General features: G+C 45.2%; 1 protein-coding gene and 1 non-coding gene across 5 annotated transcripts; one reads left to right on the forward strand and one right to left on the reverse strand.

Annotated features, from left to right (window-relative positions):
• Nucleotides 1-427: 427 nt before the first annotated feature.
• On the reverse strand, nt 428-20,442 carry TAF12 (TATA-box binding protein associated factor 12). 4 transcript variants are annotated; one of them, XM_068269263.1, is made up of 7 exons: nt 20,337-20,410; nt 17,203-17,284; nt 15,481-15,738; nt 13,827-13,904; nt 13,636-13,750; nt 11,366-11,454; nt 428-733 (listed from the first exon to the last, which is right to left on the reverse strand). In XM_068269263.1, the coding sequence occupies exons 2-7, from the start codon at nt 17,269-17,271 to the stop codon at nt 698-700; spliced, it is 645 nt and encodes a 214-aa protein (XP_068125364.1). In that variant the 5' UTR covers nt 17,272-17,284; nt 20,337-20,410; the 3' UTR covers nt 428-697. The 4 variants fall into 4 exon arrangements, with proteins under 4 accessions (XP_068125364.1, XP_068125367.1, XP_068125366.1 ...); XM_068269266.1 differs by lacking the exon at nt 17,203-17,284 and having other exon boundaries at nt 20,390-20,442; XM_068269265.1 differs by lacking the exon at nt 17,203-17,284 and having other exon boundaries at nt 20,337-20,434.
• Nucleotides 20,443-20,895: 453 nt separating this feature from the next.
• Nucleotides 20,896-21,031, forward strand: LOC137555125 (U11 spliceosomal RNA). Its single transcript, XR_011027824.1, has one exon. It is a non-coding gene; the product is annotated as a U11 spliceosomal RNA (small nuclear RNA).
• The last annotated feature ends 3,380 nt before the right edge of the window (nt 21,032-24,411 follow it).

Raw genomic sequence — 24,411 nt, forward strand, 5'->3', positions numbered from 1 at the left:
GGGAAACGTCTATACAGATATAATAAAAACAATATACATCACTTCAGCCATGAAAAGTTGTATGCTTGTAAATAAAGGTACTCAGCTGTTCCAGCCTAAAAATGAACAAAGATCAATGCCTATTCACGTACCGCCGGTAATGTTGCCGTGCGCAGGCAGCACACAGTACTGGCGGCAGTTTATGTACTACTCATGGTTTACTTCGCACCAGGCGGTACTCTGCTGTCATTCGTACCGGTACAATTGCTGTGAGCAGTTTTACGGGCAGTATGTGAATCAGGACCATGTCTCTGAATTCCAGTTCTGTTTTGTATTGTGTACGGAACTACAGAAGATGTTGGCGCTATATGCATAAATAATAAAAGGTAATTTGCAGTATTTCTACTAACTGGAAATCCTTTCTGTAATTCCACAGAAATACCAAACATGAATTACAATAACAATCTTTAATCAAACCACTTTCTATTATATATACTGTATATACAAAAGGAAAGAAAAAAGACAATGTAACATTTTCCCTTCCAGAGGGTTCTGCAATGTAGGACTGATAAAGGCAAGTCCACATTACTAGAGGCGCAGTGCAGTGTCTGTCCAAAGAGGGGGCTCTTCTCTGAAGAGATGGCGTCTGCACCAGTGCACTGCAGAGCCGTGATGGAGTCAACATAGGAGTGCCAACTGAAGACCGCAGCCAGGAGATCTACTTCTTCTGTGTCTTCTTAATTAAAGCCATTCTCTGTAGAAGTTAAGAACTGGTCAGATCCATATTCATCACAACAGTTCAAATAATAAAATGCACATGACAAGACTTAGACACTGTAAAAAAAAAAAAAAAAAAAAAAATAGAAAAAAAAAAAAAATCCCCAGCCCCTGTTGGGAACTTACCTCGGAAGGGGAAAGCCTCTGGATCCTAATGAAGCTTCCCCTGTTCACTTCACCCTTTGAGATCCAGCGCTGGCAGCCCCCGAAAATAGAGCCGACAAGCTGGCCAGCTGTGGTGTAGTAGCACCTGCAATACTTACCTTCCCGGGGTAAAGCGCAGTAGCGGCTTTTCGATGGGCTTCGGTAGAAGTGTCACCTGCGCAGTAGAGCGGACCCGATTGGGCCCAACCATTTCCACTGGAGCCCATCATAAAGCAGCTACTGTGCTGGAGCAGGGAGGGTTAACATTTACATTGCCGCTGTTCGGGGATGCCAGCGCTGGATCCCGGAAATGCTCTCATATAAAATAACCATTTATGGCAATATGCTAGCACATACAAAGGGAATTTCAAGGCATTACATATGAATGCAATTATGTTACTACTAAGTAAGCATAAAGGGTTCTGTGGAGTGATTAAAAACAAACTGACACTTACCTGGGGATTCTATCAGCCCCCTGCAGCTGTAATGTCCCGCGCCGTCCTCGTACGATCCTCCATTCCCTGCCGCCGGCACCGGTGAATTATTCGTCTAACAAAACGAACAATGCACGCTCCCGCTCCCGTCTCCAGGAGCTTACTGCGCAGGCTCGTAGGCAGGAGGATCGTAGGAGGACAGCGTGGGACGTGACAGCTACAGGGGACCAATAGAAACTCCAGGTAAGTGTCAGTTTTTTTTAATCATTCTACAGAACCCCTTTAACCACTTGAAGACCGCCCCCAGCCGATGGGCGGCGGCAAAGACCGGGGCCCAAACGACCGCAATACGCCCATCGGCGGGGGGGCGGCATCAGCGGTGGCTGTGCGGCAATAGGCTCCGCCCACACTACTCGGAAACCCGCCGGCCAATCAGCAGCGCCGGCGGGTTTCAAATGCGGCGATCTGGCCAATCAGAGCAGTATAATACACTTTGTTATTGTAATAAAGTGTAATATACTGGCTGTCTCCTTCGCTGATGGTCACTCGTCGTGCGACCATCAGAGAGGACGGCAGCGATCAGGATAAGTGTAGCAAAACACTCTTTGCCCCACACAGACCACCCGATCACCCACCCCAGCCCTCAGAGCCCCCCCCTGACCACCCCAGCACACCAGTATCTGCACCCCACCACCCACCTAAAAACACATCAATCACTCCCTGTCACTATCTAGGGACGCTATCCCCTAGGTTAGGTCCCTAACTGCCCCCTAATCACCCCCCCTACCCTCAGATCCCCCCCAGACCCCCCTCCCAGACCACCCCCCTGTATACTGTATATAGCTGCAGACCCACTGATCACCTGTCTATCACCCCTTGTCACCACCACCCATCAGCGCAGACCCTAAACTGTCCCTTGGGGGCACCTGATCACCCACCCAGACCCTCAGACCCCCCCTCCTGATAACCTCCCAAGTGCATTGTTTACATCTATTCTCCCCTGTAATCCCTCACTGATCTCCTATCGTCACCCCGTGTCAGATCAGGACCCAGTCTGCCCCGTGCGGGCACCTAATCAACCCCCCACACCCTCAGATCGCCCTCAGACCCCCCCCCCCCCAATCACCTTCCCAGTGCATTGTATTTGATTGTGCTGTAATTGTATTTGATTGTGCTGTAATTGTATTTGATTGGCCCGTGATTGGCTTTGATTGGCCCGTGATTGGCTTTGATTGGCCCGTGATTGGCTTTGATTGGCCCGTGATTGGCTTTGATTGGCCCGTGATTGGCTTTGATTGGCCCGTGATCGGCTTTGATTGGCCCGTGATCGGCTTTGATTGGCCCGTGATCGGCTTTGATTGGCCCGTGATCGGCTTTGATTGGCCCGTGATCGGCTTTGATTGGCCCGTGATCGGCTTTGATTGTTCCGTGTTTGGCTTTGATTGTTCCGTGTTTGGCTTTGATTGTCCCGTGAATTGAGTGCCCTGTGATTGGCCTGCGATTGCCCTGTGATTGCCTTTGATTGTCCTGTGATTGTTTCTGTTTGTCTCTGATTCCCCACTCGCCACCACCCCCCCTGTCACTATCCTAGTGATCTAAAAACAGTGATCAGTGAAAACTGTCACTTTTTTTAGTATCACTAGTGTTAGCAGTTAGGCCAGTTAGCTAGGCCCCTTTGTGTCAGTTAGTGCTCAGCCCACTGCACCAGTGTCACTAATTAGCGTCATCACTGTCGCTAATCAACATTGGTACTATATAGTATCTGTAAGTGATCATTACTGATCGCAGTCAGATCTATTAGGGTCACTAGGATCCACAAAAAAAAAAACGCAGTGTTTGCCCGATCAGGCTTGATCGTTCGCCTGCACTTGCTTTTAGCCCGCCCCACCGCAGTGACAGAATTTTTTTTTCTGATCACTGCAAAAAACACTGTACAATAGCTGTGGCACTGTAAACATCAGTTTTGATTTTTTTATCAAAACTCAGTGACCACAGATTTCTACCTCTCAAATACTCCCTTTTGCTAGGTAGGTGCTCTTTTTTTCTGGGTAGTCTCAGAGGAATACCCCCTAAATTTAGCAGCCCACCATGGCAAGAAAGGGGTATTCCGATGAGGAGGTTCTCAGGTACATGGCCCAGTCGGATGAGGACGATTGGGACGCCTCATTCGACGAATCTTCCGGGTCAGAGTTTGAACCTGAATTGAGCAGTGGCTCACTGACCGATAGTGATGACGAGGTTGAGGTCCCGGCTAAAGCCAGGCGTACCACACCACATGTTGTTTGACCGCAGGTGGCGCAGGATCGGCCTCAAAGGCAGCAGAGTGGTGTTCGTGCTGGTCTGAGATTTCATGGTGGGGCAAGCACCAGCAGCACAACATCTCCTGGACCTAGCACCAGTACTTCCGTAGACCCTGGTTAAGTGGCGAGCACCAGCATGGAAGTTGAAACTGGTTCGGTGGCACGTGCAGTAAGATCCCAGTCGCAGCCACCAAGAAGACGGGCCCGTACTACCCCTAGTTTACCAGAGGTGCTGGCAAACCCAAATTGGCAATCCCCTGATTCCGCCGCACCCGTACTTCCCCCTTTCACCGCCCAGTCTGGAGTCCAGGTGGAGACAGATAATCTAGGATCGGCCCTAGACTTTTTCTATCTGTTCTTCACCCAGGATCTCTTAGACTTAATTGTGGCAGAGACCAACCGTAAGGCCACACAATATATAACCGCCAATCCGGAAAAGTTCCTTGCCTAGCCTTTTCGGTGGAAACCAGTCCAAGTTTCCGAAATTAAATTTTTTTTGGGCCTTCTCCTTCACACGGGACTGGTAAAGCAGAATGTGTTGCGGTCTTATTGGTCTACGGACCCAGCATATCATGTTCTCCTGTACTCTGCTGCCATGTCCAGGACACTATTTGAGAACATCCTGCGCTTCCTGCACTTCAATAACAACAAAACCTGTCATCGAAGTGACCACCCTGCTTTTGACCGGCTCCACAAAATTCAACCCCTCATAGACCATCTGTCATCCAGATTTACAGATGCTTATACCCCTGACCAGGACATCTGCGTAGACGAGTCCCTCATACGCTTTACCGGGCGCCTTCGCATCAAACAGTACATCCCAAGCAAGCGCGCCCGGTATGGGGTGAAACTGTATAAGCTCTGTGAAAGGGCCACAGGCTATACATCTTATTTTAGGGTCTATGAGGGAAAAGACTCAAAATTGGAGCCGGTCGGATGCCCTGACTACCTGGGGAGCAGTGGAAAGGTTGTGTGGGACTTGGTGTCACCCTTGTTCCAGAAGGGGTACCATCTTTTTGTGGACAATTATTACACAAGTGTGGCCCTCTTTCAGCACTTAAAAATAGAAAAAATCCGATGCTGTGGCACCGTGCAGCCTAGTAGCCGGGGCTTCCCCCAACAGCTCATTACCACCAGACTTGAACGGGGGCAGAGGGCCGCCTTGTGTGCCGACGACCTGCTTGCGGTGAAATGGAAGGACAAGAGGGAGGTTTACTTCCTGTCCACCATTCACGCAGACACAACAGTTGAAATTCAACGGCGAACTGAGGTCATTGAAAAACCCCTTGTCGTCCATGAGTATAATACTAACATGGGAGGGGTGGACTTCAATGACCAGAGGTTAGCGCCCTATTTAGTTGCCCGAAAAACAAGACGCTGGTATAAAAAAAAGTGTCTTTTTACAACAGCTTTGTTCTCTACAGTAAGGCTGGGAGAACTGGATCGTTTATTCAATTTAATAAGCAGATCGTGATGGAACTCCTGTATCCAGGAGGTGCCGTGGCCCAACCCCGAGATGCAACTAGCCGGCTGCATGGAAGGCATTACGCCTATCCAATTCCGAGTACCCCAGGTCACCGAATCCGAAGAAAACGTTGTGTCTGCAGCAGGGCTGGAATAAGGCGTGACACCACTGTTTATTGTCCCACCTGTCCTGACCAGCCTGGCCTATGCCTAGGGGAGTGTTTTGAGAGGTACCACGAGCAGGTACACTATTAGAGAGTAGGGAACTCCACACACAGCGGTAGGCACACAAGGGTCTCTCAGTGCTATTTCACACTGCTGCGATGCGTTAAAATGCCTAGCAAAAGTCACACTTTGCGGTCCCCCCCCTACGCCGGAAGTGCTTGACTTAACGCTAGTGCATGCCTACGTTACTGCGTGGCTTCTGTGGCAATATCGATCAGTCCGGAAGTCATGTTAGTCTATGGCGACGCAGTTCATTACTAGGCCGAATGCTACTCTTGTGGAATTGCCTGAAGGTCTGTTTTGGACGATACGGTGCGGCGGGCTCGACCCACCGGATATGTCAATATGCAGTGTGAAACCAAACATCGGGTTTCCAGAGACCCTAATACACAGGGCTGCCAGAAACCTCTCCTTTCACTTGGGACAAATTGCGTAATGTACTTCGCCACAACTCTGTGCGATTTGCACTTCGCACATTGTTCCATGGGGAAGGAGAGGTTTGTCCTCGGGAGGTAAGTTAAAAAAAAACAACAAAAAAAAACAGGTAAGCAAAGAAGTTAATGTTTGGTTTGCAATGTTAAGGTTTTTATTAAAAAAGTTCAAAGTTTATTAATGTTAATGAAGCAATTGCTTTGCTGCTTGCTTGTTTTTTGTTTTTTTTTGTATTTTTTTTTCTCTTTTTCCGTCCAATAACCTTCCAGGTGGACCGAGCGAACAACTAACCAGCTGCAGCACTGATGGTGCATCCTGACAGAACATTGCGCGTCTGTCAGCTTACACACAAGTCGGTGCATGCAGCGCTGCAGGACGAGATTTCTCCTCCGCAGTCAAAAAGATACGTTTGCCGAGGCATATGGGCCGAGGAGTGGTGTTGGGGTTTCATATGCTTTGGCAAGCACTTTGTATCAAAAAAGAACTCTGGCAATGATTTGTTCATCCACATCGATGAATAAATCAGGTTTGCCAGGGCATACGAGCTGGTGGGTTTGGATTTTTGGGGCGGCAGCTCCTATGTCCTGGCAGACGCCTTCCCCTCTATTTTTTTCAAATTTTTTTGGCAGATATTTTTTCATCCACATTGATTGATTGATTGTTTGACGTTCATTTTTCCTTTCAGCCCAGAGTGCATTACCCGTATACCCAATATAAGGAGTATAGCAGAAACTCCTAATATTGGCCATACATGTAATGATTGCAGAAACCCTAAAATGCCAGGACAGACCCCACGAATGATGCAATTTTGGAAAGAGGACACCCCAAAGTATTCCGTTAGGTGCATGGTGAGTTCATAGAATATTTTATTTTTTGTCACAAGTTAGCAGAATTGTGTTTTTTTTTTCACAAAATGTCATTTTCCGCTAACTTGTTAAAAAAAAAAAAAAATTTCTATGAACTCACCATGGCCCTCATGGAATACCTTAGAGTGTATTCTTTCCAAAATTGGGTCATTTGTGGGGTTTGTTAACTGTCCTGGCAAGTGGGGGGGGGTGCTAAATTGTAAGCACCCCTGTAAAGCCTGAAGGTGCTCATTGGACTTTGGGCCCCTTAGCGCAGTTAGGGTGCAAAAAAGTGTCACACGTGGTATCGCCGTACTCAGGAGAAGTAGTATAATGTGTTTTGGGGTGTATTTTTACACATACCCATGCTGGGTGGGAGAAATATCTCTGTAAATGGACAATTGTGTGTAAAACAAATCAATAGATTGTCATTTACAGAGATATTTCTCCCACCCAGCATGGGTATGTGTAAAAATACACCTCAAAACACATTAAACTACTTCTCCCGAGTACGGCGATACCACATGTGGCACTTTTTTTTACCCTAACTGCGCTAAGGGGCCCAAAGTCCAATGAGTACCTTTAGGATTTCACAGGTCATTTTGAGAAATTTCGATTCAAGACTACTCCTCACGGTTTAGGGCCCCTAAAATGCCAGGACAGTATAGGAACCCCACAAATGACCCCATTTTAGAAAGAAGACACCCCAAGGTATTCCGTTAGTAGTACGGTGAGTTTATAGAAGATTTTATTTTTTGTCACAAGTTGGCGGAAATTGATTTTTATTGGTTTTTTTCACAAAGTGTCATTTTCTGCTTACTTGTGACAAAAAATAAAATCTTCTATGAACTCACCGTGCTCCTAACGGAATACCTTGGGGTGTCTTCTTTCTAAAATGGGGTCACTTGTGGGGTTCCTATACTGTCCTAGGAAATATGGAGCTAGTGTGTGCCCCTAAATAGCGATCAGGCCCCCGCACTCTGAACTCGGCTGCTCCCGTTGAAAACACTGTAGTGGAGATAGAAAGAGCCAGCCCCATCGTAAACAGGTGAGACCTGTCCTATTGATGCATAGTATAGTGGTGCAGCGGACTTAGAGCGCCCCTCTTCTCTTTCTATCTCCTATACTGTCCTGGCATTTAAACCGTGAGGAGTAGTCTTGAAAACAAATGTCTCAAAATGACCCTTGAAATCCTAAAGGTACTCATTGGACTTTGGGCCCCTTAGCGCAGTTAGGGTGCAAAAAAGTGCCACACATGTGGTATCGCCGTACTCAGGAGAAGTAGTATAATGTGTTTTGGGGTGTATTTGTACACATACCCATGCTGGGTGGGAGAAATCTCTCTGTAAATGGACAATTGTGTGTAAAAAAAAAATCAAAAGATTGTCATTTACAGAGATATTTCTCCCACCCAGCATGGGTATGTGTAAAAATACACCCCAAAACACATTATACTACTTCTCCTGAGTACGGCAATACCACATGTGTGACCCCTTTTTGCAGCCTAGGTGCGCTAAGGGGCCCAACGTCCAATGAGCACCTTTAGGCTTTACCGAGGTGCTTACAATTTTGCACCACCCAAAATGCCAGGACAGTAAATACACCCCACAAATGACCCCATTTTGGAAAGTAGACACTTCAAGGTATTCAGAGAGGGCTATGGTGAGTCCGTGGCAGATTTCATTTTTTTTTTTTTGTCACAAGTTAGCAGAAATGGATTTTTTTTTTCCACAAAGTGTCATTTTCCGCTAACTTGTGACAAAAAATAAAATCTTCTTTGAACTCACCATGCCTCTCAAATACTTTGGGATGTCTTCTTTCCAAAATTGGGTCATTTGGGGGGTATTTATATTATCCTGGAATTTTAGCACCTCATGAAACATGACAGGTGCTCAGAAAAGGCAGAGATGCTTGAAAATGGCAAAATTCACTTTTGGCATCATAGTTTGTAAACGCTATAACTTTTACCCAATCCAATAAATATACACTGAATGTTTTTTTTTTTTTAATCAAAGACATGTAGCAGAATAACTTTCGCGTTCAAATGTATAGGAAATTTTACTTTATTTGAAAAATGTCAGCACAGAAAGTTAAAAAAAAAAAGTAATTTTTTTGCCAAAATTCATGTCTTTTTTGATGAATATAATAAAAAGTAAAACTAGCAGCAGCAATCAAATAGCACCAAAAGAAAGCTGTATTAGTGACAAGAAAAGGAGGCAAAATTCATTTAGGTGGTAGGTTGTATGAGCGAGCAATAAACCGTGAAAGCTGCAGTGGTCTGAATGGAGAAAAAGGCTCTGGTCCTTAACCACCTTAGCGGTATGGACGAGCTCAGCTCGTCCATTACCGCCAGAGGGTGCCGCTCAGGCCCTGCTGGGCCGATTTACATGAAATAAAGAGCAGCACACGCAGCCGGCACTTTGCCAGCCGCGTGTGCTGCCCGATCGCCGCCGCTCTGCGGCGATCCGCCGCGAGCAGCGGCGAAAGAGGGTCCCCCCAGCCGCCTGAGCCCTGCGCAGCCGGAACAAATAGTTCCGGCCAGCGCTAAGGGCTGGATCGGAGGCGGCAGACGTCAGGACGTCGGCTGACGTCCATGACGTCACTCCGCTCGTCGCTATGGCGACGATCTAAGCAAAACAAGGAAGGCCGCTCATTGCGGCCTTCCTTGTTTATTCCGGGCGCCGGAGGCGATCAGAAGAACGCCTCCGGAGCGCCATCTAGTGGGCTTTCATGCAGCCAACTTTCAGTTGGCTGCATGAAATATTTTTTTTTTTATTTAAAAAAAAACCCTCATGCAGCTGCCCTGGCGATCTTAATAGAACGCCAGGGTGGTTAAGGGGCGAAAAGACTGTGGTCCTTAAGTGGTTAAGATGCAACACGCTGTTTATTTGGAGATACAAGAGTACCCAGAAAGCTCATGGTGAACCAGAACTCCCAGGAATGTGTAAGAAGGCAAACTTCTGTTTTTCATATCATCTTAGTAAGAGGGCTTTTCGGTCTTCTTTAGCCCCTAATACACTCCTGGGAGTTTTGGTTCACCATGGGCTTGCTGGGTACTCTGTAACTCTGGGTGCTTTAAGTCCTACCCCATAGAGCCACATTAATCCATGCTATGCACTGATGAGGTTCAATCAATCCGAAACAGTCTGTATACATGTTGGATTATTATGGCTCTGTAATATTAACAAGGTGACAAACTACATTCCAGCGGTTGTGGAGGTGTGTTTAGCTTTCAGGGACATCAGAGAGGATTTGCATATTCAGCTGTTATGCTGGGAGACGTCTCAGAGCTCACTCCAACCTGAATAATTGTAAATACCTTCTGTTTTAAGAAGGCAAACTTTTTTTTTTTAATTTGGTGACCATTTTACAAGCCATAACTCAAAAGATGGAAGCAAGCACTGCCAAATACTGACGGTCTAATCTACTGCTGTCTGAAAAATAACTTAACTTCATACATTCACCGTATGTGCATTTCCTGTATACATGAACCATATAGGGCTTAGGGCTAGTTCACACTTGGAGCTTCTTGGCAATTGCGATCTTGATTCAACACAAAATGTGCTTACGATTCCAGTTCATCAAAACGAGAATCACAGCACAATCGCCCCAAAGACGCTGCATGCAATGCTGCAGTGTGAATGTATCCATAGGGATACATTGGCAGCAGCGCTTTGCTGATCGCTGGCTGAAAAAAACGCTAAGTGTGAACCAGCCCTTAAATGAACCTGAATACAGTAGTAGCACAAGCAACTGCATAACTACAAGGCTCATAGAGATGCTGCAGCTACTCCGTGTCTTGTGTGTCATAGCCAAGGCTAATACTGCAAAACAATCAGCTTCTGCTGCATTATGCATTGCTGGCCAATACCTGCAGCTCATTAGTCAGCATGCATGCCATTAAACCTTTCTATGTCCAAGATGGTTAACGTTCTGAAAATCTCAAGGTTGTATGAACATTTTCATACAGGAATTATCTTCAAGAAGTATCACAAAAAAGATGCAGGATAACATCAAAGTTCAAGTCTTCTAATCTACTAGATAGGGAGCAACACAACAGACTGAATAAAGGACACCTGAAGCATTAGTGATATGGCTGCCATATTTATTGCCTTTTAAACAATACCAGTTGCCTGGCAGTCCTTGTAAACTTTCAAGAATCAGTAGTGTCTGAATCGCACACCTGAAACAAGCATGCCGCAAATCCAGTCAGACATTTGATCTGCATGCTTGTTCAGGTCCTACGGCTAAAAGCATTAGAGGTAGAGGATCAGCATTACAGCCAGGCAATTAGGATCGTTGAAAAGGAAATAAATATGGCAGCCACCATATCCCTCTTAGTACATGTGCTCTTAAAATGATTAAATCCAAACTATACTAGTACCACCATCCTCATAAACTTTCCTCCATTCCACATTATCGCAGTACTGTATTCTGCCTATCCCAATCTCCTACTTTGGTGGGAAGCCTTCTCTCTGCAGGTTTATAGTGGTGCCATATAATTTTAATTTGTATTTTATTTTTTAAATAATGGATGTAATGTTGCTCCATAGGATGTTCAAAATGAAGTATTTTTTAACCCAAACTTCATCTATACTTATGTACTAAATTGTCCCTGACTGTGTTCCTTGGTCTTCCTAATCCTAATCTGGACTATATTAAGTTCATTACAGAAAAACCAAATGGAAATCTGTTGTAATTCCGGGTTGTATTGTGACAAAACAGAACAAGCAGTGAGAGGGATGAATAAGATTACCAGGCTTACCTGTTTGTGAGCCTCAGTTGTGCATGCCTTTTTGTAGGGTCTAATCTCTTCTGATCCAAATCCTGGGATCCACATATTCCACTGCCGCTCTGCATTGTGCAAAGAAATGTTGTTGACAAATCTTACATATACATTGCTATGTTACATCTCTATTTGTATAAAAGCATATACTGCACTCCAGTGCTAAAGCACATTATTAGCAAGGCATCATATGAAATTCTGTGATGTAATACATATATAGATCGCAGCAACAGGTTTTACTGAGGCTATTGCTCAAATAACTAACAGGACATCATATAGGCAAACGTGCACCACTGTACAATATACTAAAACTACAGTATATTACACATGCTTTTGATAATAAAATATCTGCAATACTGTATGCTTTTTCAAAGCCCAGCTACTTTAAACTGTTGTTGCAGTTTTAGATATTGTGAAGAAGGGTTAGATAGAACCTCTGTCAGTTTGCCATCTGTGTCCCACTGGGGAGATTTCCATACATCAGACGACTTGGCGGCCGATTGACCATCCAAATCGATTTTAATTGGATGAAAATCGCCGCCGCCAAGTGCATGCCCGTCTGACAATGCGACCAATTTCGGGCCGAAATTAATTGCATTAGTGAATCATACACGCTGCAAGATGTAGAGACGACAACACAAACGGATAGCGTTGGCGAGGTGGCCCGGATGCGGCATCACAAGTCCGATTCCAGGAGCGATCTCAGCATGAAATTGACCGCGAATCGGCCTGCGGTGTATGGGCAGCCGACAGATCTCTCTCTAATCAGATTCGATTAGAGAGAGATTTCTCTTGGTCAAATCTACCCATCATCGTTAGATGTATTGGGACCTGTACTAACCATGAGAGGCACAGGAAGTGAGTGAAATATATCCCTGATAAGGACACAAACAGCAGTAAAAACTTGCCAGGTGATGCGCTATAGGGAAATTCTGATATTGATGTCCGTGTCCAAGTTTAGAAGATTTTTCACTAGAGCAGCAAAAAGTGGGTGCTTCTAATCTTTCCTTGCTCGGGACCAATACCACCACACGATTCTCACCTACATAGAGGGAATGCTCTGGATCCCATAGAGCAGAGTTCCCCAACCCTGTCCTCAAGGCCCACCAACAGTGCATGTTTTGTAGAAATCCACAGAGGTAGTTAATCAGCTCTGCTGAGACACCAATTACCCCACCTGTGTAGGTTTGTGATTTTCTGCAAAACATGTACTTTTGGTGGGCCTTGAGGACAGGGTTGGGGAACTCTGCCATAGAGTCTTCCCGATCCTCTCCCCATGTCCTAGGTCCACCGTTGAAATTCCATGCCTTAGTATCTCCTTGGAAGACTTCAGAACTTGCGTCCCGAGTGCTTCCAAAGACGGGCACATCCGTACTGCACATGCGTGAGCCCTCACAAGGCATCCCGAAGGCGTATTCGATGAGTTGGTTGAATAATTTAAATGGTGGGAACAGTAGTGGAATAAGGGCACTGAGAAAGGAACAAGAAGGCTCTATAGCAGGGATATGGGACTCTAGTTCTCAAGGGCCAAGTGAGGTCCTCCCATTTTTGGCACAGCTCAATTTGGGACTGAATCAGAAAAGGTGTGGTTCATCAAGTAGAACACATTTCTCAGTCCATCCTTAACACTGGCATGGATATGGCCCTTGAGGACTGGAGTATATCTCCTGTTCTGTTTGGGATCCAGAGCCTTCCCTCTACATAGGCGAGTATCTAATTTTTTTGCAGCTTTGCTTCAGATCTGCTATAAAAGCTTCAAAGGTACTTTTGATTGAGAAGCAACTTTAAAGCAAACTGGTGTTAGTAGGATTTGATTTTTGCCTTATTCATTGTATGTGTGAATGGTTGTTGGTTCACCTGAAATATTTGCCCTGCTGCCAGCTGTAATTTTTACTTTGCTGGATTTTCAAATAAAACAGCTTGCCATGGGCAACAGGTATAACTGCACTCCACATCCAAAGCACTGAGATGTATACTAGGCTAACTGAAGCCCAGAACCCACTAATTATGCCAGCTATATTACGTGACTAGAGATGGCGACAGCTGGCCAATGGAAGCAGTTTAGTAAGTGAAGGCACAATTTATCACTCAAGCCTGATTCTTACTCGATACACATTTTGACACAGGTTTACGTTAAGATTGAATAATGATCCCACACAGATCAGAGGATTTAGCATCCGGCGAGCATGTTTTAAACAAATTGCAGGGAAATGACAAGGCTGCTGTTGGCTGCAATGAAGAACACTTACCTAAGTGAAGCTGAACATCTTTAACTTCTAATGTGTTTGATCTACGATGTCGGGCTAGCTGGCAAGCTGCAGAGACCACGCTCTCAATGAAGTCATCTGCTATTTGTAGAAGCATCTGGAATGAGAAACATCTTTAGACACTAAGCAATTTCCTATAGCTATTTTCCACGTGCTGCATTTTTAAAACTCACCTCCTCCACATCCTCATCTAGCTGTTCATTTGGGTCAATCTCTCGGACTAAATCATGAAGCTTCTTCTTAGTTAGCACCTGAAATCGATCAACAAGAATTCCATTACCAAACTTCCCGGATATCAGGCATTACAGGCAATTTTAAGGACCACTATCACCAAAAGTTGAAAGTTTACAAAACAAAAAAAAACGTGAAAACACAGATCTAAGGTGTACCTCCCTGAGTAAAATGCACCATACAATTCTTTTTTTCCCTATGTTTGCCACTTACAGTAAGCAGTAAAAATCTGACAGGTTTTGGACTATGAAAAACACAAAATACATGGTGATGCACCTCAATGTACAATCACAAATCTAAACGCAATTTATAATATCACAATCTAAATTTGCTAGAAATTCAAATCTGTACACAAACAGCTCAGGTGGTCACTAAACGTGTGCCTAAGCAATGTTTTCCCCAGAAATTTTCTCCAGCCCGGGTGGCATGAAAAGGTAGCCGGGTGGGGCATAATAGGGGAATGCAGAGCCGGCACAACTCTGCTTACAGCATAGGAGGAGGATGAGGAAGTGAGATGATGACAGCCGGGTGCTCACATAAATTAGCTGGGTGGACCACCCGGCTAAAAGAGCCTAGAACACCGATAAGCATGGGTGTTGGCCATTGGCATGCAACGTATAGGCCACTGCACTCAGATGCACCTGAAATTGCAGTAAACCAGTGACTACTAGAGACCCCCAAAAGTCCCTACATGTTTCACACCCAAAGGGCCTTCATCAGGGGAGACCCCAGTAAAAAGTGCTGAGTGCAACAGTGCTGAAAGCTAAGCTGCTACAGTTACAAAGTGCTATGCATATTTTTATTTATGGCAATTCTAAGCTTGAATTATAGACTGATGCCTGCAACATCCATGTGTATTTGTGACAATTGTTTAACAGAAATTAGTTTTCCCTTTAAATATATTAATGCACTATGAGGCCTGAATGTAACTGTTCCACATAATGTATGTAAAGAAGCATTGTTTAGCTACAAAACATGGGCTGCCTAGTCATAAAAACAAGAACATAGTGCATGGTCACTTAAAATTTTGCCAGCCTATTATTAAATGGATTGTAAACATACTACACTCAATCAAGAAAAGAAAACCAATTCTGCATTGGCCACAGGTTCTTCAAGTTTGTAGAAATGTAGCAAATGGTCTGATAAATATCAATTTCTACAAAGACACACAAATAGTAGGACCACAATTCAGCATGATGGAATACCCTCATCCTGCTTTGTGTTAATATTCCTGGCGGGTGGTAGGTTAATCCATACAACCAAAATCTAAGGCCATTCTAAAGGTAGGAAGGGAAAATGGGCTACCCAGTATTAATAAACTGCTCCTAACAAAGTGCTCAGAGGGTGTACAAAGTAAGAGACTATTCTAACATTAATTGGTAGCCATTTGTATCTAGCACACAACATTTTTGCTAGGCTAGAAGGATATGAATTTTGATAAATAGCCTGCTAGTGCACAGTGAATGTGTAAAAATGGCATAGATGATTGAGAAAAACAGGTGGGTATTCACACCAGAAACAATGCCCTCGAGACTCTCCAGGGAAGGTGTCACTTATCATACCTGCAGAGGTGATTTAACAATAAAAGCCTTTCACCTGATTGGCATCTGGACTTGCACGTCCTCCTCCGGGTGCTGCACCAGGTACTTTGCTTCCTGCCGTGCTGTTAGCCATGGTTTGCTCTTGCTTCACTGTGGCTGAGGCAGACATGGTAGGGGCAGCTGAGAAATTGGACAGATTGATGAGCGTGGAAGCTCCAAACTGGTTCATAATCTGGAGCGCTTTACCCCTCAGCTCACCCAGCCGGGACACGTCAGCACGCTGCTTTGGGGTGTGGGGCCCAGGCCCTAGAAGCTGAAGAGATAGCAGAAATCATTACAATTAAAGAACTACTGCATAGAACTAATTCAGCAGCAAATCATGAAATATATAAATAGCATTTTAACAGTAGCATTATTTTATAAGAATGATGCAATATTTAAACATACTTTCCTTGTGTGTGAAAACCTGCAAGGAAATGGAAAACTAGAGATTGATTAGATAGCTTGCCTGATACTAACCCCTCTATAGGTGCGTACACACGCACTACCAGCGGCAACGACGCTGGGCGGCCTCCTGCTGGGCGGTCTTTTAGCCGACAGTAGCGCGTGTGTACGCGCTGTTGGCGGACTGATAAGGCTGTTTCTGAACGATCCGCTGAGCGGATCGTTCAAAAACAGCCTTATTAGTCCGCCGACAGCGGATCTTATCGGCATTGCTGAGCCGCAGCAGAACGAGGTCTTTTTACCCACCCACCCAGTTCCCCGGGACAAAAATCGGGGAGAGCTTTGCACTGTAGCTCTGCCTCTACTGGAGTCAATCTCTGCCGATCACCGCCTCTCCCCGCCCCTCAATCTTCTTTCACTGAGAGGGGCGGGGAGAGGCGGAGATCCGTAAAGATTGACTCCAGTAGAGGCAGAGCTACAGCGCAAAGCTCTGCCTCCCCAGGCAGTAAAATCTACGACCTTGAAAGTCGTGGAATTCTGCCCTGGGACTTGGGGGTATAAAGACCTTGTTCTGCAGCGGAATGTGGCGTTTCAGCACTGCTGATAATGCTTAAGATCAATTTCAGGTAAAAAGAAGTATTTAATTTGGCTTCAGACTCTCTTTAAGGCTTACAGTAAATAAATATGAGTAATCAATTTGGCCAAAGAAAAATATAAAGTATTTGGCAGCTTAAATCTATAAATAAAGTAGGATAGGATTCCTTTTTATTTTAGATTTCCTAAATAATAAAATAATTCTTATAATGCTATACAAGTTTTAAAAGACATGGAATTATTTCCTTGAGGGTCCTTTTACACTTACCACATTGGCCATTACAGGAAGTGGAACATGACACACTGCCTACGATGCGACAGAAGTGCTCTGGGTAACTCAGAAGCTGCAGTGTGTTACCGTGCGACTTCCGCAGTAATCCCAGAAGTTTATCTTCCTTGAGTCACCCCATGGCTATAACATGCAGTGCGACTTTTCTGCTGCCGTGTGATTGTTCCAAACAGCACCAAGTGTAAAAGGACCCTTACTGAACACATGCCTTACTGCCCTGTTTTAAATTAGAAACTGCATTTTTTGTGCACATTTCATTTAACGATCAGGATGCACAAATGATGTTTCTAGATGCTCTACAGCAGATACTCAGCATTGTTATACAGTGAAGCATGTTGAGTTTAGTATACACACACATTACTGCACTGCAGGTGGTTAATAAGGCTGTACAGCATTGAGACACTGGGTAGCACTATACAGCAGGCTCATGCTCACACTCTTCTTACTTACAGCCAGCTGAGTATCTAGCTCTGTAATGACATCACACACGGCAGTAGGACCGTTCAGCACACACGCCATGGTCACTGGCCCTCTGCGGACAATAATATCACAAGATGGGGACACATCAGTGAGGACATGATTGCGTGTTGATGCAAGAATGACAAACAAAGCAGTTTGACTCTATAAGCGATTTTTGTTTTTATATCACAGCCCATAGAATTCTATGAGCCTGTTCACAGTACTGCATTGTAACTGATCACATTATTCTAACTCGCTGCATGCCGACTATGTATTAAAGTCTATGCCCAGTCTTCATGGCAGTTCTGTCATAACGCGTGCATTATGCAACTGACCACTGTGAACCTAGCCTGAAAGACAAATTTATCAGGACTCCTTTTTCAACATAACAGCACAGCAGATAGATTTGTGGGGGTCTCCTAGCAAGATTTAAATGAGACCCCCAGTCAATTACAATGACTGGAGCTGCTTGGGAAAGACTTGGATTATATGGGGGGGGGGGGGGGGGGGGCATGTAGCTAGAATTCATTAATCCAAATTAAAATTGCATAGCGCACACACATACTAATGAGCATAAAAACAAACTGAGCAGTGCATGCTCATGCTCACAATGCACATGGAGTTTTTACAGTTTCTAGATGGCAAACCTTGGTTCAGCTGGGTTTTAATAGCAAAACTGCATTAAAGGATACCACAACTGAAATGTGGCATAATGAGATAGACATGGGTATGTACAGTGCCTAGCACACAAATAACTATGCTCTGTTCCTTTTTTTCTTTCTCTGCCTGAAAGAGGTAAATATCAGGTATGTAAGTGGCTGACTCAGTCCTGACTCAGACAGGAAGTGACTACAGTGTGACCTTCACTGATGAGAAATTCCAACTATAAAACACTTTCCTAGAAGAAAATGGCTTCTGAGAGCAAGAAAGAGATAAAAAAAAGGGGGAAATTCTTATCAGTGAGGGTCACACTGTAGTCACTTCCTGTCTGAGTCAGGACTGAGTCAGCCACTTACATACCTGATATTTACCTCTTTCAGGCAGAGAAAGAAAAAAAGGAACACAGCATAGTTATTTGTGTGCTAGGCACTGTACATACCCATGTCTATCTCATTATGCCACATGTCAGTTGTGGTATCCTTTAATACCACAAAATATAGTCTCTAGGATTTAAAAGGTAGAAAATAAAAAAAGACTAACAATGCTTTTCAAAACTGACTGCGGCTAGACTACAAGTGGCCATTAACAATATCCTACTTTGTGGCCTGGAGTCAATAGGAAGCAGAAGATTGAAGACCCAACTTACAAGGCAGAAAATAAGGAAATTATAATTTAGATATAGAATAGTATATGCAACAGTACTGACAAATGTGTGAAAGGGTGACACCAGTATTCAACAATGTACTGCAATTAAAGCTGAAACGATATGATGTTTTTTACACTTCTACTTAGTATCAGGTTGCATTACCCACACAGTCAGTGATTGATAAAATCTCCCTGTCCTACGAAGCAGACAAATCCATAACTGGTTCATGTAAATAGGAAAGCATGCCATCTCTGATGCACAAGGTGCTGGACATTGTGTTTGACTTTTTCCAGCAGTGATGCCTCCTGCATCACCAGGTGGTTCCAGGAAGCCTTGGACTGTCAGGTCACAAGCCAGAAAGATGCTTCAGAGTTGGCTGAATAAAAAGTCCCCTGGGTAAATTTCCAGTGTTTTATGTCTCCAGGGTGGCTAACTTATACGTCTCATACACTATGGTTTCCCTCATAACAGAAAATGTAATTTCCTCCATATCTGTTAAGGCCAATGTTGCTCTAATTTCACTGGTTTTCTAGAGGACATTCTAGTGCTAGACAAAGAAAAGTGCAGCCAATACTAGAGGGGTACCTGGCAGAAAAAAAAACATTGCAAGTTCACAATGGCCTCCATTCACAATACCATGTACGGGAAAGAAATGTGTAACAAGAAAATTACTGACAGCAGTAATTACTGTTTTTCTTCCACATTCACAAAATTTTCTTCGGGTGGGAGTATAGGTCGGTAAAGTAATGCAGTAACATTGCGGTAATAGTGAAAAACAATGCACTTTTATTTTTATTTTATTTTTTACAGAATTTACCTCTAAAATATTTTTTTACTGACATATCACGCTTTTATCCCTTTTTTTCTGCATGTGGTAACTTCAGGCAGAAATCATTGTGAATACTTCAGTCTGTAATTTTCTGACATTTGGTTACCCAACTTGTTTTGAATGGCTGGAGGCCAATGTGGCTTTTTTGAGTGATAAAGAAAAATGCATTCCAGCCTCCCTCTGCTGCAACCTCTCTCCAGGCACGCTGCCTACTTCCCACAAATCCTGTGTGGCATCGACTTGTGCCAGTGACAAAATCCTAACCAGTAAAGATGGGTCAACAGAGCCCAGGGAGTTGTAGATATTAAACATCACATGCTGAGAGTACAGAAACCTGCTCTGGAAAAAGACATTTGGACAGTCACACAGAGACCCCAATACTGGTATTTGTCTTCTTGGCACTATAAATTCATCCCAATCACTACACAGCCATAACCAAGTTGCCACATAACTCACTTCGAATAGGATCAAAATAAAAGGGTGGCACAGCCAGTAGGAGTGACAGAGTTTGGAAGGTAATCTCTCCAAAGATGGACTGGCCCTCTTTGAGGGGACTACAAGCAGCTATAGTAGTCACATCTAAAGTTTTTTTTTTGTTTTTTTTTCACAAAGTTACCTTACGATTGATAATGTCCTGGGAGGGGAAGAACCATCCAGTCACTAGCATTTCTAGTTTGCCAAGGGCATTACGAAAATGGACTATGAAACTGTAGTGTAGCCACCGCAGCAGGACTGTTTTCTCAACGATTTGTTTTTTATGGGTTTTTTTGCATCTTAATTTAGTTCTAGATTAAGTGAGGACAGTTCATCGTTCAGGATATCTGCTACATACGTGTACATCATATCCCGGGAAAGTAATACACTCTATCCCCACGCAGCTACCTCTTATAGCACCAGCCTGTACAGCCGGAGGGGGCAGGGGACAACCAGCAAGCGCTCCTGGCAGGCTGAGGCCAAGCAATATGGGCTAATAACAGCAGCAGTACAGACCTGTAACACACACCCCGAGGACGTCGCTCACACCGCGCTCTCTATACTCTCACCTACTCCGCTCTTTCACCCGCCGGAAATACGTCACTCAACCACAACACCGCACATGCGCCACACATACTTTTTTTTTTTGAAACACAACAAACTTTATTGACACCTATACAGTACTGTTATAATTACAATATTACCACATCTACGGTACTTTTATTGTAATGATTATATTAATACCTACACAGTATTATTGTTGTAATAAGCACCGTAGCTAAACAGCAGTAAAGAATCCCCGATTCCTTTGCGTGAAGATTTCTATTGGTTGTACGTCCCTAGACAATTTCCCATGATGCCCCGTTCACACATTTATTTGCATAGCGTAAGATTTATGTGCATTGGAAGAGAGATAGAAGATAATTTTCCATATAAACACGACAAAATAAGCATGAAACTAAATTTAGTACATCACAGTGGATGATATTAGTTTTTATGCTATGTAGAAACATGTCGCTTTAAGTTAGTTTCTTCCTCTGTACTGGCTGGGCAGAGCGTCACCCAATGCAATGTTAAAAAGGGCTTGTGCTATGTATGGCACATCGTGGTCTTCTGCATAGGAGATTACGGTGCGGAATCGACATCAAGAGATTTCGAAAGCATAATTTTTGTGAAAGGGGCTGCCTGTGTACGTTCCACTGGGCGTCCCATATCATTGAGTTAAAAAAAAGCAGAGCTATAATAGGTAAAAAAATTGCATTCTGATTGCAGTATGGCTCTTTTGATGGCTGCATCTGGCTCACATACAAGTCAGTAGGAGTTGATTCACTAACCCAGTGATTCCCAACCGCTGTGCCGCGGCACACTGGTGTGCCGCGGCATGGTGCCAGGTGTGCCGTCCAGTACGCTGGAGGGGGGAAGCAGCGGTACGCTGGAGGGGGGAAGCAGCGCTAGAAGGAGGGGCAGTGGAGGCAGCGGTGGGGAGGGGGGGAAATATCCCCCCTCCCTCACCTGGGACCCCTCCTTCTGCCTCCCTCCCTCACCTGGGACCCCTCCTTCTGCCTCTCTCCTCCTCCATTTAGCGGTGGCAAGTGCAGGGCGGCTCGGCGGTGGGGAGACATGCGCAGACTTACCACTTCTGCGTTCCAAGCGCCGGCAGCGTCATGTCGTCAGATCTCCGCCTTCAATGCCGCCCACTGTGCTTCCTGATTAGCGGAAGAGCAGTGGGCGGCATTGAAGGCGGAGATCTGACGACATGACGCTGCCGGCGCTTGGAACGCAGAAGTGGTAAGTCTGCGCATGTCTCCCCGCCGCCGTGCCGCCCTGCACTTGCCACCGCTAAATGGAGGGGGAGAGAGGCAGAAGGAGGGGTCCCAGGTGAGGGAGGGGGGGGATATTTCCCCCCTCCCCACCGCTGCCTCCACTGCCCCTCCTTCTAGCGTTGCTTCCCCCCCTCCTGGGCATCTATACTGGGGGGAACTGTACTAGCTATACTGGGGGCAACTAAACTAGCTAAACTGGGGGCTACTAAACTAGCTTTACTGGGAGCAACTAAACTAGCTTTACTGGGGGCAACTAAACTAGCTTTACTGGGGGCAACTAAACTAGCTTTACTGGGGGCAACTAAACTAGCTTTACTGGGGGCAACTAAACTAGCTATACTGGGGGCAACTAAACTAGCTACACTGGGGGCAACTATACTAGCTATACTGGGCACTACCTACCTATGCTAGCTATGCTGGGCACTATGCTAGGTATGCTGGGCACTATACTAGCTATACTGGGTACCATACTACCTATCTGGGCACTATACTAGCTATACTGGGCCCTTTACTGGCTATACTGGGGCACTACCTACCTATACTGGGGCACTACCTATCCATACTGGGACTATACTAGCTATACTGGGGCACTATACTAGCTATACTGGGGCACTATACTGGGGTAACTATACTAACCATACTGGGGCAACTAAACTCCCTATACTGGGGCAACTATGCTAGCTATGCAGCCGCACCCCAGCCTCCCCCCCCCCCATAGCCTGCTACACACGGCACTGTCCACTAGGTCGCGCAAACACCCGCACGCCCCCCGCCGTTCCCCGGAGAAAAATATGGTCAGAAAGTGTTCCCCGGGCCGGAAAAGGTTGGGAATCACTGCACTAACCTACACTTCTCAAGCAGCACAGCTTAGTGTGGCAGCACAAGTAACATTTTCAAAGTAAGCACACTACTGCTGTAGCATGCACTACTAACTTACTCGCGCTCCCCCTAAAACTAACGGCTGCTCCACTTGTCCCACACTGGACCCTGTCAGGTCCAGTGACTTTGTACGACCAAATCCCCGCCTGTCACTTGACTGTCAGCCTATTGGGCCAAAGTGCGGGGATCTTGCCCTACAAAGTGAATCAACCCCCAAGTCAGCTAGCTAATTGTACAAGCTGTTAGTCTGTATTTCTTCTCTCTGGCACAAGTCTGGTCTGGGGAAATTGCTGATGATGCTGAAACCCAAGAGAAGCTGAAGACGCGTCTGACACTTTCACTGCCCAGAGTATCAACTGTGTACACATCACCATGGCAACAGGGACATAAGCCCACTGCTGCGCTTGCACACTGTGCCAGTTTGAAACATATTGTATGGCTCTCAAAGAATTACATTTTAAAATATGTGGCATTTATGGCTCTCTCAGCCCAAAAGGTTCCTGACCCCTGCTCTAGATTGTACAGGCCATGTTCATTAATAGGCTGGCTTGCACCAAGTGGAAATCCTGCATGCACTACTTTTTCACATTTCCCTTTGCTGACAGTAGGCTGTCATGTGCAGAAGAAAAACCTAAAACTGTCTCCTGGAAATGAGTTGTTTTCCGTGGTCCCAAGTGTGATCCCTCCATAATATGCTCTTCTTAGGGCCAGTTCTAGACTTTTTGCTGCCTGAGGCAAACTTGTGAGGATGCTCCCCCCAATTTGGAATGATCTGCTGTGCAAATCAAATGAAACACTGCTGCTCTCCTGCCTCCCCCCTGCCTCACTCACAGTTAGACTCCTCACACAGCACAACAACCTGCTTTTCCCTAATGATGACCTCTTCACCTTGCTCTCCTCTTGCTTCTCCTCCTACTCTGACTGCATGCTGTTAGGCAGGGGCGTAACAATAGACCCTGTCACCCTGAAAGGGATGCAGTCACTGGGGTCCCAGGAGCTGCAGGGGGGCCCATGGGGGGAGAAGTTTCTTTTCAATATCTTGAGAGACTGACAACTAATGACTGCATATGCTCAGCCACTGATAATGAATCATACAAAGTTTTGCAGACAGAGATTTGTCTTGTGTACAATGCTGCTCTACCTCCAGCCTCTTTACCCCTCCCCAAGTGCTGTGTACTGTAGTGATGCTGGAGGAGTCTGCAGAGCCAGTTCTGCTCCATCAGAGATGGACAGAGTGAGTGTAATAAGCTGAGGCTGAAAGCATACTCTTCTGTCGGTTCTCTGCACACCTTGGGCTTGATTCACTAAGATAAATAGCATGCCTTGTCAAAGTTAACATGCCTTATCAGAGTAGCTATGAACCCGCAGTGGCTTAGGGCAGGACGAGTGGAGCTCTCGTCATTGCCAATTAGTAGGCATATATTCGCGATGCTACTCTAATAAGGTGTGTTAACTTTGATAAGGCGTGCTATTTGTCTTAGTGAATCAAGCCCCATATGTGTCTATATGTGTGAAAACATGCATGTTTTATCACAGAAGCTAGTGTAATTGATAGAGAAAAAGCTCCCTTCACTGCTGTTTTTATCTGCATGGGGAAAACACATCCAAGTGTGCACTAGCCAACTGAATAACATTGGTTCTCAGTTTTCCTGTGCAGAAAGTAGGGAGACAGGGCCGGCCCTAGACTTTTTGCCGCCTTAGGCAAACTTTGAAAAATTATTGCTGCCGCCCCCCCCCCCGACTGCTCTTAGGTGACATCACCTCTTTAAGGTTACTGGAACTTTGCTGGCGGCTGTTGCGCGCTAACAGTACGCTGCTTCCAGAGCCTCTGCAGATTCTTGTGGGCAAAATTCAAGCTAAACTTGTGCCCAGTGCACGCGAGAAGCTAG

Source organism: Hyperolius riggenbachi, chromosome 2, assembly GCF_040937935.1.
Source record: "Hyperolius riggenbachi isolate aHypRig1 chromosome 2, aHypRig1.pri, whole genome shotgun sequence".
Classification (NCBI taxonomy): domain Eukaryota; kingdom Metazoa; phylum Chordata; class Amphibia; order Anura; family Hyperoliidae; genus Hyperolius; species Hyperolius riggenbachi.

Bases quoted from the DNA above. Each gene is read 5' to 3' on its own strand.
- TAF12 (XM_068269263.1), bottom strand. From the start codon at position 17,271: ATGGCGTGTGTGCTGAACGGTCCTACTGCCGTGTGTGATGTCATTACA. The intron at 13,905-15,480 runs GTGAAAGGCTTT...GATCGATTTCAG, and splicing joins CAAGTCCAGATGCCAATCAG to GTGCTAACTAAGAAGAAGCT. The intron at 11,455-13,635 runs GTAAGTGTTCTT...TGCACAATGCAG, and splicing joins AGATGTTCAGCTTCACTTAG to AGCGGCAGTGGAATATGTGG.